At 39.4% G+C, this 15,311-nt stretch overlaps 1 protein-coding gene across 3 annotated transcripts in view; it reads right to left on the bottom strand.

Moving 5' to 3' along the window:
* The window catches only part of SRPK2 (SRSF protein kinase 2), a 125,351-nt gene extending 112,345 nt beyond the window's left edge, over positions 1-13,006 (bottom strand). Inside the window, exons 1-2 of one of the 3 annotated variants that reach the window (XM_030263768.4) lie at positions 12,843-13,006; positions 12,658-12,742 (exon numbers count right to left, since the gene is read on the bottom strand). In XM_030263768.4, coding sequence (XP_030119628.3) covers positions 12,658-12,742; positions 12,843-12,858 — 101 coding nt within the window. In that variant the 5' untranslated portion in view covers positions 12,859-13,006. The remainder of the gene's footprint in view (positions 1-12,657; positions 12,743-12,842) is intronic. The other 2 variants (XM_072919523.1, XM_072919516.1) reach the window with 2 other exon arrangements.
* Positions 13,007-15,311: the final 2,305 nt, after the last annotated feature.

A 15,311-nucleotide genomic window follows, 5' to 3' on the forward strand; every position in this document is an offset into this window, starting at 1 on the left:
AATAAAAGGACCAGATACCTCTGATAAGTCAAGCCCTGTGACATGGGATATTGTTTCTGTATGGCTTAGCTGTGCAAGTCCCTGCAGTCTTCTCTCTCACATACAAACCCAGCCTGTGTGCTGCACAGTGGCACCCACACTAAAGATAAAATCAGCACACCCATTAATAAGTGTCTACTTGTAACTTGTAAATATTTCATTATTCCACCCACAGCCATAAGTAAATTCATATTGATTTTAAATTAAGTAGTTTGAAATGTTTCATGGTCATGCCAATAAGGATTTGTTTCTCAAGTAACGTTGATACAATCCAACTTATTGTATCTGGTAGGTTAAAACAAGTTTCATCAAGAAGTATGGTAATAGTTCAACTTTGCAAATGTCTAACAAATATTGCAGAAATACAAAAAAGAGAAACCACATTTCCTCTCTATCCGAGCAAATACACCCAGCTGTCCTCAGTCAGCAATCACCCACATCAGTGCTTTGGAAAAACACTTCCTCTCTGCATCAAGAAAATCTTGCATACAACAAGTTGTAATGTTTTCACTTTAATCAAACCTACTCCTCAGTGCCCCATTTTAGATGACAACTTAAACTGCATGTATTGGAAATTTTTTAATTGATATTGCCACCTAGTGGCTTGTTTCAACAATATTAAATAATCATAAAAGCCAGCAGGAGAACATCAACATCTATAATAATTTTCCCAAGACCCATCAAATATGGTTTTTCACCAGTATAGAAAAATCTAATTCTGCTTTCACCCAAAATAAAGTAAATCCCCAACGACTACATACAGAATTAAGCCTAAGATAGTGCATACTCCCCAAAATAAAATTATTTCTATGGCCAGAATAAAAAAGCCTCATAAAATCATTTGGTTTATGTTATGTAATAATGCAATATTGAAAAACTCTCCAAGCACATAATTCCAGAGAAGTAGGACTATGAAAATCTATGTATAAAGTTTACTTTTTCCACTTTCTTGAACACAAAATAGAAAAGAGGAACGTATTTCCCATCTCTCTGGTCCTCAGTTTAATGTAGGTCTGCTGTTGTGTTTCATGTCAAGATGATCTGAGTATCATAAATACAGAAATTAAAATGCAGAACAAGTCCTAATATAAGGGAAAATTTTCAAAACAATTCTGCTGGCAAGTGCATCTTAGTTACATGAGAAAAGAAAAATTAGACAAGAAATTCTTACTATGTATGCAGCTCTTCCATTGCCATTTCATATAATAATAAAATTGTTTAGGTTGGAAAATACCTTTGAGATCATCAACTAGAACCAGTAATTTACCATCACCATGTTCACCACTAAACCACGTCCCTGAGTGTCACACCCATATGCCTTTTGAACACTGTGGAAGCACTGGTGTTTATCATGTAGCATTAGTAAAAACTGATTGACAAGACAGTAATATTTATACTTTCTGCTTCTACATCCCTATTTCTAACAGCCAAAAATACTTTCTTTTTACCTCACTGCTTCAAAAACCTATGTAATTTTCATGTGTCTGTGCATCCAAGCTTTTTGTACAGCATAAGGTTCAACAAGACCAATGCCAGGTCCTACAGTTTGGTCACAAGAACCCCAGGCAGCACTACAGACTTGGGGCAGAGTGGCTGGAAAGCAGCCCAGGGGAAAAGGACCTGGGGGTGCTGGTGAACAGTGGCTGAACATGAACCAATTCATGCTCAGGTGGCCAAGAAGGCCAATGGTATCATAGCATAGCCCACAAATATATATATTTACATACACATAGAGAGACTGGCTGTTACTCCACATTTTTAAATATAATTTATATAAAAACAATACTGATGTCCTAATCACAGAAGAAAAAAAAGAAAAAATATTATTTTCCTTAACCTTGAGGAGATACACAGACGAGGTCTTTTGCCTATAATATCCTCTAAAATACTCAAAAGAGTATTATTTGCTGCCATGTTTCTAAACTACTTCAGAACACTATTTCTATAATGAAGTTAATACCTTGAAAATGCATTCAAGTCCTTTCAACTATATTTAGCTAAAATGCTTATCCAGTGTTCAGTCAATTCAATGCTACATAGCTCTGTCCTCTTATCTCTCAAAGTCCTTAGAGTTTGTTTCACGACTGCAGGTACAAAAGTTCTATTACAAGAAGAAATAACAGCTTTCTAATGAGGTGCTGAATAACTACATGTCAAATGTAAAGAAAACCAAAACCTACTCTGCAAACCAATATTTAAAGACAGTACTTCAAGATGCAACTGTCAAAGGTCTCTCCAAAGGTTATTTGCAAACGAGAACTTTCCCACTAGCCAGATTTTCCCACTAGCTACTACTGCAGTTCCCAGCAAGAAAATAATTTAGGATAAAAATAAAATAGTTTAAGATTATATAGACTTTTATGTAAAAACAAAGCAGATTGTATTGGAATCTTAATGCAAATCCTCTTACAATTTTTCAAATGTACAGGAAGAACCCCTTCCTCTGGTTGTACCCAGGCAGCTTCCAGGCTACCTGAAGAGAGAATGGTGATCGCTGCTCACCACAGATCCCGCAAAGCAAGCACATGGAGCCAGTAAAAATGCTGCTGCCATTGTTTGTAATGGGCCACAGGCTTTGTGTTATTTTTAAGGCAGCTTACTCCTTTTTACTTCACTTGTTTCTAATTGTCATACATTGATGAGAGCACCACAAGAAGCAAGCCCAAGAAGAAAGGTGATAATACTGGGCAAAGAAGTGAGAGGGGACCAATTTTTCTACTTTGTGGTTTTCAGCCCCTCCTGGAACACTAAGACTACACACTTCATCCCTGCTATGACACTAAAGGGACTTTATCTACTGAGTTTAAATTATATTTAAAGATTCCCAAATTAAGTTTCCTATGTAAAGGCAATAGTATATATATATGCACATATATAACTATTACTTATTACCAATACCAATGCAAATCAACCATGAAATATGAAGTATAACATTTTCTCAAAAAAAATACTGGCAAAATTAACACAAACTGGAGAAAAAATCAATTAAGGATAAAATCTTTTGCTTAGTTCTGCGGTATTATTTTAAAGCAGCTCCTTTATTACCAATGTAAATTTCATGGCATCAACATTGAAATATCACTACAGAACAAAATCTGAAAAAAGTTTGAAAAGCAGACACTGAGAATTAAGATTCTTCTTGCTGGATATTGCTCTTTTGCAGCAATCATTGCTAAGTCAAACATGCCAGCATCTGGTGCACCACAGTTCAGAGTTTAACACAGTAATTTAAACCATGCACAGTTTCAATTCACCTTAATACCTCGGGCTGTGAACTGTACTTAGGAAAAAGCTGGCACATATTCAGTTGCATTGACCTTACATATTAACATTACTATGTCCTAAAAACATTCTGAATAAACCAACAGGACAGTGTTCTCTGCACTTTGCCCATCAGGTCCTGATGCTAAGAAACAACTCACAGAGGTCCCATGAGGTTTGCTTTTTTAAGTTTTTGCTAACTCTTAATGTTATTTTCACTATTTTTGCCATAATTGTATAGATTTAAGAGAGACACTGTCAACATATATATAATGCCACTTTCTGATTTAAAATCTCAGTCAAATTTTTCTACTTAAATGCACGTCCTCCATAAAAATTCCCACTTATTAAAGAAATAAGATAAAGTGATTTTTAATAATCTGTGCATCTCACAAATAAATGAAAAGATAATTATTTGCTGACAGTTAACTTTCTGGTGTTAAAACCATCATAAAAGGACCTTTTTTGCAGTTTCATAGTTGTATTTTTAAAGTGATTTTACTACTTGACATACTTATCTAAAACATTGATGGTTTTAAAGTGGGAAAGAGCAGAACAATGCAAATATGTCAAATTGTTTCATTCACATTGATCCAGCACAATTGAAAGAGTGAATTATTCCTTTTTACACGTATAGCCCCCAAATTGTGTCCCATTTTCATCATTTGCAAAAGCAGAATATCAGACAAATCCATTGAGGCCTAGAATTTTAACTATAAAATTAATTCTGCTCACCGGACACTGATACATACAGTGATCCCACACAATGATGCATAAAAAACCAACATTAACAAAACCAGAAAAACTTTAAAAATATATCTGTGGTATTGCTTTAATATATGTATTGAGCTGTAGTTCATTTTAATGTTCCTTTGTGCTGCCGCTATTAGATTCTGTGTTTTCACTGGCATGGCAAAGCACACGTCAAGGATTAAGACAAGCAGCTCCTGCAGAGAAGGTACAAGTGGAAGAGAAAGGAGTCTGATCTACTTAAACTTGATCTCAAGTTTTTAAAATGCTACAATTAGGACAAGATATGGCACCATGTGAGACACAAGCTACTGAGAGTCACTGGAAACACAAATTAGATCAAAATGACCATTTTAAACTAGTAACATCTTTATTCCCAAGACAAATATTCTCATTACACAAAACTGATTTTCTGATTTAAGAAATAAACATTAGAGAATACAAGTATACTACTTTTCAATTATAAGAACAGGATAAATAATTTTATTTCCTGTACCATGTTTCTTATACAATATGTAAAAAATTAGCCAAACTTTGTTGCAACATTTTTAGATAAATTAACCGATTTCAATAATATTTGTTTTAGACAAATGAAAAAAAAATTGGTATTGTCTAATGGAATAAATCGTTTCAACCTTGTTTTTCAATGCTGGGTTTATTAAGCAGCTTGGATTAGCAGTGAGAATGCAACACTTAAAAGTAACTGATGTTTACTAAACACCAAAGCAGTTTTGAAACAGGTATCTGGTGAACTAAAATATAGTGGTAGCCTCAGTGTAGTTCTTTAAAGCTTTATCTCACATTTTAAATCCACTCGAGATTGACATACTATGTTTTCACATCCTGCTTCTCCAAGAGCCTTGACTGGCTGGTCTGCCCACAACAGCATTGCTGAGTTCCTACAAAGCACCCGATTCCCAGCACTGCTCATTCCTGATTAGAGTGTGTCTCTATGAAATGCACAGGGTGGAAGCAACTACCAAAAATCTGTGTATCTCATCTTCTCAATACTGTTGACACAATCCAACTTACAAGTTGCTCTATAGAAAACATTTCTGGGAAACAAAAAAAATAAACAATAAAATCTCTAACTTTAAAAATAGAGGCAATGCTCTAAGAGTATTTGACTGGAATTTGATTAGATGTCTAGGGACCAGCATAATGGACTTGGACACCAACATGTGCTGAGACACTGTGTTACTAATATACAAAACAGGTCACCCCAAGAAAGAAATTACCTTAAAAAAAAAAAGTCAAATGGTTTTTCAGATACTATTATCCATGAAGATGATTTTTTGTTCTTTTGAGCCAGAATTCATAATAGTATCATGAAGCTCCTGGTTTTATCCAGGTTTCCCTGACACTTTACAACATTAACCAGGGAATAAATCCTGGCAAAAGAGATCTGTCATACTGTGCCTTCTGACACTAGGAAAGGGAACTTGAAAGAAAGCTTAAGCCTCTCATCTCCTCAGGACTCCCTCTTTCATAAAAGTGCTGAATTGTGGCAACTGCACTAAAAAGAAAAATCATTTAATGATCCATACAAGCCCCACTCTAACCCAGTCACCATGTGTTTGTTTTGTAACTCAGAGTTACCTGGCAGCAGTCAGGCAGCATGCTGATACCTGTGTGTTAGTGAAACTTGATAGCAATGCTTCCCTTTTAATCACTCACCTTCCAACTCCATCAGTCTGTTGCTTTCAATTATTCTGCAGAAGGGTTGTAAAAGCTGGCCATCCCTTACATACCAAAGTCTGGCATGACCTATAATCTTATAATTGACACTTGCACATGGCAGGTAGAAATAAGCTTGAAATTCCTAAGGCATTTTGATGCTTACTTCACAGGTGAGTGAACTACTGAGCTATTACATAAGCATGAGAACTGAAACCTTAAAATAAAGCTACTTGTTAACAGCAACTAAGGAAATAATCTGGATTCTTAGGTTCACAACTTTAAGAGTAATCCCAGGCTCATTTTGGCATCAAACTCAGACCTGCAGATGGCATCAAAGCCTACAGGAAAGAAACATTTGAAGCATGCCCATTCCTTCAGTATCTTTCACTCCCTGGAAAGCCTCCTCACCCTAGCATCATAACCTCCCTGTTCTTGGGCACGAAAGCTCTTCCCAAACACACCTCTACTAATTCACTGTACCCTGGGATTCAGGAGCTAATTCCAGCTTCACAGCTCCTTCCTGAGCCAGCTACACAAGTGCCAGGCATGAGCCCACCCTGTCTGGATCCAGGCTCACAGATCCTGTCAGGCGTGTGAGTACCGTCAGATGCCACAAGCGATCCACAGAGGTGGCCTTGAAAACCTAAGGGCTGACACAGTAATTTAGGTCAAACACATTCCTCAGCCAGAATTACAGCACAGGGTGCCAGAAACATACGCTTAGAGATGAGTACACAAGTGGATCACTCTGTATTAGGACAAATTTGCTTGACAGGTCTCCAGCAAACAGAGGCTTGGAAAATTACACTGCTTAAAAACTACTGATGATTCTGCTTACCAGTCTTATCCTTCTAAAATCCACCTGTAACTTGGATTCTGCAACATATTGCACAGCCACATTCTGTCTCTTATACTGTACAAAAAGAAGTTGGGTTGGGTTTTTTCCACTGAAGTAATTCTTTGAATATCATTGCTTTGTAATGAATAAAGGCAAGTTATTTCTTCTTCCCTTTCTATACCTGTAATGATTTCTAGGAATATCAAAATGCTTCTTGATCACCTTTACATATCTCAAATGTACTAGCCATAAATTAAGCTGCCCAGTATCCTCAGTCACCTTTACTACTTTCTTCATTGAGCAGTTTTTAGTTCTACATAACCTTTTTTGAAACAGTATGATGAGAACTATGTAATCATCATAAATGTTAGCAATCATTTATAAAGAAGCACAGTTTATTTTAAAACATTAGCTTTCAAACATTAAAATAGCCATAAAAAAGTACTTTATTTATTACATATTTAGTCAAGTACCTTAAGTCTCACCTGCACTTAACTGCATTCTTTTAATTACTTTTTACTTGCATTTTAATGATTCTATTAATTATTTGGATTTTTTAATGATTTTAATGATGTTTTTAAAAAGCTACATTCTAGTCTGTGATGAAGGAATAACATCACATACAGGTGAGCAACAACAGGAATGTAACATGCAGCAGACAAAGTCAGTACACAGAGAAATTACTGGGGTGAAACATGAGACTAGAAAAAACAGAGCAGTGCAAATGGAAGAAATATGTCCCAAGAGAGCTTTCTTTAGAAACATGAATATGAAACCAATACAATTTTAATACACCTTGAAAAGTAGTAAACAACTGATTTTAACATTGGAATTTAAGGTACATATACTGCAGCTAGACTGCTCTGACCTTTATCACTCCAACAAGAACAGCAGAGACATAATTTTTTTTCCTCAGGGATAGGAAAATATAATTGACCTCTAACGATGGAATACTCCCTTCCATTTTATAAAACTGCAAACTAAGCATTGATAATAGCTTAAGGCAACTGAAGCCCTTGGTTCTTTTAATTTCCTACATTCAAATTATCGACTTTTAATTAAATAACTTCTGTTGAGAAAAAACACTGAGGCACCAATACTGTCAAGAAGCATTATTTCACCAGGGTCTATTCAGCAGTTTGCCTTTAACCACGAAGCTCAAGATAAGATTCCTTTAGCAGAAGAGACTTCCTTAGCAGAACATTCATTACTTCATTCTGGAGGACATCAATATAAAAGTCAAAAGTCTGCCCGCTGCTTTGCTGGACAAAATCAGAGTATGTGTTATTTAGACATGCACACTATTTTAATAATAGGATTGCCCAATGTATAACTTAAAACAAAAAGAGTAAACATTAAATGCAGAAAAAGTTAGTACCTCTACAGAGGTTCACTTTGAAATGTACACCACCTTTTTCAGCCAAAAAGCTTGTTCAGAATATCTTCTTTAAATACAAAAAGTTATTCTAGAGTTATCTTAGGCTCAGATGCAGACTGCTCAGTTCTGTTCTGTTACACGTGCTTTACTATATTAGGCTTATTTTCCCAGCCACTTCTGCACAGTATCAGAGATCCATCCAAACACAATAGTTTCTAAAAGCAGAGTTCATCCTAAAAGGTATATTACTGGGGTAGAGAGTGGGCACAGGAAGACTGCTTTCAAAGCTTTGCCAACTTCAAACAGGACCATCCCTCTTACACTTACCATATGCTGTAACTGTTAACAGATTAAAAGTGAAAAATGAGATAACAAGGATAAGGGCTGTAGAGAAGGGGAAAAATAAAAGTCTTGCTAGGAAAACCAGGAAGCAAGAGTTATCACTTCAAATATATGAAGGAAGAGACAAACAGTACTTTAAAGATACAAACACTGGGAACTCTAATGACAGGTAAAGAGACAACTTTTTGTTTCTTCAAATATTAATATTTTTTATTTTCTTTTTAAACAAGCCAGTAAAACAATGCCCATTCCCAAAGTCCCCATAGGCAATTAGAACAGAATTAGTTATTGATTATTAAAATATAGACTAGATTGCAAAGATATGAGTCTGGTAAAATCACAACAAAAGCAATTACTACTAAAAGGGAAGGGATAAATTATGAATACAACTGCTATATAGCTACATTTTCATTCTATCATTTCATTTTCTTCAGTAGAAAACTGAGGTCACCTTATTCACTTTCATTAGATATTAGCATAACTTTGAGTTCTCTCTTCTGAACCTTTTCTAATCCTCCTCTTTTAAAGCTTTTTTAAATTTAACATTAGCTTCTCTGACATTCTTCAGTAAATCATCCCAAGAATAAAAAAAATAGCCAACAACTTCACAAATGTTACACTTGAGGGGCAGATAAAAGACCCCTGCAGACTGTGTGAGTGTATGGCCACTCATATAGAAAGACCAAGAGCTACATCCTTAGCCTCTGGTCAGCGCCCAGAATACATTCAGCCAATATTCATGGGAACAGGAACTACCTCATAGATGCTGCTTCTAAGAAATAAAAACTGAAAGAGGATGAAAAACACTGTGGTAGAGAAAGAATAACAAACAATAGCAGTGCGTGACTTTTACTCATTTAAGATCCCATAATAATGTAATATATCCTAAACCTTGTTAGCTGTACAATACTTGTGGGTTCAAGAAGTTAGACATCTGGAAGTGCACAGTGCAGAAATCTGGCACTTGCCATGTCAGCCAACACAGATGTACTGCACCACTGCAAAGTAGTATCACATGGTCTATTCCACCTGTTCTAAAGTACTGCTTAAAAACAAAACCAAAATCGGTCTTGGTATCTGGATTTATACATTTGCATCAAAATATACATAATCCACTCTCCATAGGTTCACACACCATCATCTAGGTTTTTTTTGTACTTACCAAATGCTTTCTTTTAACTTTGGATAAAGTTAAAATGTGCAGTTGACATGCTAAAGAGGACAACTCGAACTGCATATTCACTTGGTTCTTGTCACATTCACTTAGAAATAAAGTCAAGCAAAAAAACATATCCAAGGTAGAAGTTTACACAAGTTGAGGCCTATACTGAACATAAAGAGACTACCATTCTGCTGAATGGAAAAGGCAGATGTGTCTGAGGCCATCTGCTAGCACTAAGTGAAGGACAGTAAACAGGTTTGTCTGCCTGTAAGCAAGTTTATCTCTCAACAGACTCAGGCATCTGTCAAAATCACTATTTCACAGGCCTTTCTCAATGCAGACCTCCACTTTAAGGAGAAATAAATGGCAGAGGACTCAAATTAACAATTTTGATTAATCTTTTTAATCTTTTGCCCAGCTGAAAAAATACATGAGTAGTTTGCACACACTGCATGTAAATTCATCTATTACAACCAAAATCAAGTGCTAACTTATCATAATACAGTGAGATACTCTATTTCAGTAGCCTGAATGTTTGATTTCAAAATAAAGCCATATGAAGTAAATTTTATTATTACATGTAACTATAGTCTTGATTCAAGACAAAGTGCTTCCCCTTAGAAATATGAGACACTTAGCTTCTATTATCTTTTTTTTTCCCACCCTATTGAAAAAAAAAAAAACCAAAAACCAGATTCACCTCCAGCAGTTCTCTTCACTGACTTAGAGGGTCAAGACTGAGCAGCTACAGGACCAATCTTAGAGCCTTCTTTGGCAAATAAGGTCATAACAGACAAAAAGCTACTCAGAGTACTGCCATTTCTTCTTCTTATGTCATCACCTTGATACTCTTCAAACAAAAGCCTGCAAGTAAGCTACAATACCATATAACTCTCCTAGCCAATTTTACAAGGGGAGTCCTGCAGTTCTCTTTGAAACACATTGTTAACAGCAACAGTGGAAGTTAATCCATAAAGCTTTGACCTGGCAGAGAAAAGTTTTCCCAAGAACCACGGTTAAGAAAAAAAACTGCATTGGATTCAAGACAAAGTCACAGTTTTCCTGTAGTGAACAAGTTCACTAGAGGGAACTTACAGTATAGAATCTCCACCCCTCAAATCAACATTTTCATTTGCAAATACTGTGCATTTGATGTGCATCACAGGTAACATACGCCTCTAGAATATTAGAATATGCTGTAGCAGTTGAATTTAAAGTAAGACTAGGAACAGGACAAAAGAGATACTGGTTTTACTTTGAGAGCCTCAACTATTTGAAAGGAGATTTAAAAACTTGAAAGGAGTTTTTAAATCTCCTTGCAATAAAGTTTTCATGCTTTCATAAAGAAGCATGAAACAGAGTAGGTCGTCTCCAGAGCATAGAAGTGGTTTGAAGAGAGAACATACATAGCAGAAGAGAAAAGATGGTTCTTGTCAACTACAGCAAAAACACTTGTTTCATAAGGCAACTGACCGGATTGGAGCATTGCATCTGGAAATGCCAACTCAGCCAGGCAAATGGCCAGCTCCTGACTGTGCACCCCGACTTAACAGTAGCCAGTTTCTTCAACAAACACAAAGACTACCAGTTCTGTACTATTAAGTGTCTGTGAAAGCAAACTTTTAACAAACTCATTCAGCAAAACATCCCACTTAGGTCCCCTAAAAAGTGTATTAAATGCTCTATCACCAAATAATACAAGTTTATTAACAGCCTTGTGGTTAAGACTTAACTGAAAGCTTCAAAAATAACTCTGAACCTAGAGCTACAATGAAATTTAACCTATTTCCATTTTCAAACTGGCAAAAGACAAATCCACGTAACTCTACAAACTGAAGGTTTTTGAAAACAAGGGAACCAATTCCTGCATATCTTGCACATAACATTTGTTTCCATTGCAGTAACTTCAAATTCAAACAACTGAAAGCATAATACAGCTTTTACACAATGCTGGAGGAAACACCACTACTGGAACAGGATGTGAACAAAGTTAGGTGTCGAAGTCTAATCACCACTACACCAGCACCTCCACCTCATCTACGTTATTTTTACCCATCCTAAAGGGGAGAAAAACACCCATTCATTGAAACTAGGGGAAAAAAAAAGGCAAACCAAATACTTCACAGTCAGAGATATATTACTATTTCTTCCAGTAAACATCACAAAAAGACCTTGCCTCTTGAATCATTTGCCATAGCACACAACAGCATGTCCCTGCACCACATATCCATCCATCCATCCACCACACACTGCTTCCCAGTTCTAAGAATAGCCAGCTAAAAGGAGAGGGAAATGATTGACATCAGGACGTATTTCCTTGTAAGAACAAAGCAGGTAGACTGGATCCCTAAGTAATGAAAACAAAGACAAGAGCCTACTGGCAACTTAACGAGTCACCAATGAAGTCCCACTGAACAAAACAAGTGAAAGTTAGTAATAGAAGCATGTAATCCTTCAAGGACAAAAAATTAAATAGTCCAAAGCCACATTGTCCTAGGAAAGAATAAAGTGTAAACACTAAAGAGATGGAAGAATGTTCCTATGTGGTTCAGTGAAAAGTATAATGAGAAAAGATCAACTGGACAGTGACAAGAACACGAAGGGCTTGCAGAAGACAAGGGGAAAACAGACAACAACCTCTGTTCTTATATCTGTAGGATTAACAGAAACTTAAAACAAGCCAAAGAGATACTGGCATCAGCATCGTTGGCTATTAGACACATCTGGGAAGGGGAAATAGTCTGATGGTACCGAGAAGGATGCAAAAAGGACTGCCTGTAGATGGGAAGAGAAAGCACTGGGAAAGGAGATCAAAAAGATGAGAGAACTGGAGGGAGAACGAAGAGGAACACGTGGGCTGGGCAGATCCCCGACAAACCGGGGGTTTTAGGGCCGGCGGCCGGAGTGCCTGGCGCGGGTTCCCACGGGGCACCGGCAGCCCTGTCCGAAGGATGCTGAGCCCGAAGGATGCTGAGCCTGGCGCCCGGGCTGGGGACGGTCCCCGAGCGGCCGTGGCGACATCTCCCGGCCCGGGCGGGGGCTGTGCCCTGCGGGGCAGCCGCCTGTGTCCCGCGGGCGGCGGGACCGGGCAGCCGGGACGGCCCGCGGGGTCACGGGCGCCGGCAGCGACGCGCGAGGGACGCGCGGACAACGGAGGGGTCGCGGGGAGAGGCTCCGTCCCGGCGGGTGGGGGGTCCCCATACTCACTTTTTGTGGGGCGCCGAGTGCTTGTCCCTCCTGCCGGCCGCCGCGGACTGCTTGGGCCGCCGCCTGCGGGCCTGCAGGGCCAGCACTGCCGGGAGAAGAGAACAGCCGGGACCCGGCGTGAGCAGCAGCAGCGGCGGCCGCGCAGCCCCCCCGCTCCCGCCCTCCCGCCCGGCACAGCGCGGTACCTTTGCGCGAGTTCATCGCCCCGCGCCGCGAGCTGCTCGGCGGGCGCGCCGCTGCCCGGCCCCGCTCCCGGCCCCGCGTCCGGCTCCTCTCCCGGCCCCGCCGCCAGCCGCGACCGCGCGCCGGGCACCGTCCGGCAGCATCGGCACCGCCACCGCCGCCCCGCGCCGCCGCCGCCGCTGCGCAGGCGCGGGCGAGCCGGCGGGGCCGCGGCCGGAAAGGCGCGGGCGGGGCGGGGCGGGGCGCGGCAGGTGGCGGCGGGCGGGCGCACCTGAGGCGGGAGCGGCCCCGCCTGAGGCGGGAGCGGCCGAGGTGGGGGTTTGTCGGGCGGTCGAGCCAAAGGGGAATTAATTTTGCCAAGTTTTGGGTCGCGGCCGGAGTAGCGGCGCCATCCGCCCTGTTGCTGCGCCGCGTTGGGAGCTGTGGGAAGGGGCAGAGGAGAGAGGCGTCAGGCTCTCCCCGGCAGCAGCTGGGGCGAGATCAGCTTTAGCTTGTCCCGAAACCTGTGTGGGGTGAGATGCCAGAACCAATTAACCTCGTGGCCAAATCCGGGAAATTAGATTTCCTTAATTCTGATTCTCACTAAGTTGTTTGATTATCATGACGAACAACTCTTGGCAATTGTTTTTTTTCCTGCCGACGGCATCTTGTTGCCCATGGTACCAGACACTGCTCAGATTTGGCATAGTAATGACCGGTCAATGACCCAGTGAACACCGTCCCTTCTTCCTTCAGGTGTGCACAGCATGGCTCAGTGCCTGACAGTGTTATGACTGAAATTTTGTGCCATCTATACCTTAATGCCTGGGGCCACCTATGATCTGGGTCATATCCAAAGCTCCCGTCTAAGAGTGAGGCTTGTCTGGCTTATCTTCACATGGCAGTGGAATTCTAAGGCATAGTAACTGAAAGGTAACAGGGTATGGTCATTAAATTTTGGGACAGAACTGCCTCCCTAAGTGGCAACACAAGGAATCCATAAGGATGAAGATCCTAAAAGCAGCTATAGTCAAGGCATTATGAGAGTGAAGGGAACTAGCAGTAATTGCTGGTCTTAAGTAATTGGATCATTGAGATTTCATTTAGACAGAAAATTGAATCTGCAGGTCTGGTTAGTTCAGCTTACGAGGGAGAGAGCCACAGAAGCATAAAGCTAGACAGCCCAAAAAGGAGGCACTGTATAATGCTTTGTCTGACTAGAGAGCCTGGTGAACAGAAAACAATAGGACCATGAAGTTTCTAAACTGCAGCTCTCATGAGGCACCCAGCTGCATTTCTAAATAAAAATATTTTGTGTCCCATCCTCCAATCATAGAAGTACACAGGAAATAAACATTTTTAGTATAAACTGCTACCAGCAATATGCAATATTTCTCCCTTATGTAGTTAATCTTTTAGTTCAGTGTGATAGGTAACAGAAGGCTTTATTGAAATTTTGAAGATTTTCTGACAAGAAAGTTTAGGTGCATGAAAATGAATAATAGCTGAATGTTAAGAAAGCAGATTATGTATTTACTCATTATTTCCAGGCTAATTTTAATTTCACTGGTTAAATTGTGTGTCTGCATGAATACTTGTTCCTGTGTAGTGAATAACAGAGAAGAGCAGCTGGTGATGGAGAAAATAGTAAGACTTGCTTTTTTTCTTTGTCAGAGCAGTGTTGCAATAAAGTTATCTTGTAGCTATGGTTCTAGAGCAGAAACCATACCAGGGTCTTGGTCATCTTTTCAGTAACTTGTGTGCCATTCTATTTACTTTACCTGGAGTTTTATATGTAGAACTGATTGGACAATTGTGTCTTAGATAAGTACAGGGAGCTTTGCTTACATCAACAGGATTATAAATCCACCAGATCTGGAGCCAGGAAGGAATTTCCCTCACGAGCATAATGTCAGCAACATAATCAGGGCAAGGGAACAATCTGCCAGCACACAGAGAAAGGATTTGTTCGAACCAGGTGGGTGTATACTACGCACACAATTTCATTCCATTCTAGTGGAAACATATTTTGGGACTGCATTTTATTGGGGTTTTGTTTTTTTTTCTCCCCAACCCTGTCAAGCATCACTCAGAGGATGATTATGCAAAAGTGCATGATCAAAAATCACGGAGACTCTCTATGTGTGTATAGAGGATTACCGTGTGCAATTAACTGACTGGAAAGTAAATTAAGGGCAGTAGAGGCTAAACATATTTCAGAAAATGAAAAAACAAAATCCAACAAGCCCCCACCCTATTTCTCAGACTCAAGAGAATAACTCCCTGAGAACAAAAATAGCAAATGAAATTTTAAAAAATTACAAGTCTAATTTTATTTATGTGCTTGTTAAGAAAGAGTCTGTCCTGTTTATTTGAATCCACACATTTCAAGGAAATTTTCCATCTTTATTTAAATATACATATTCTTCAAAAGGAAATGATGAGCCAAGAGAGAAGACAGACTAAATAGCAAAGGGCAGCACTGCGAAATC

Source organism: Taeniopygia guttata, chromosome 1A (assembly GCF_048771995.1).
Source record: "Taeniopygia guttata chromosome 1A, bTaeGut7.mat, whole genome shotgun sequence".
Classification (NCBI taxonomy): domain Eukaryota; kingdom Metazoa; phylum Chordata; class Aves; order Passeriformes; family Estrildidae; genus Taeniopygia; species Taeniopygia guttata.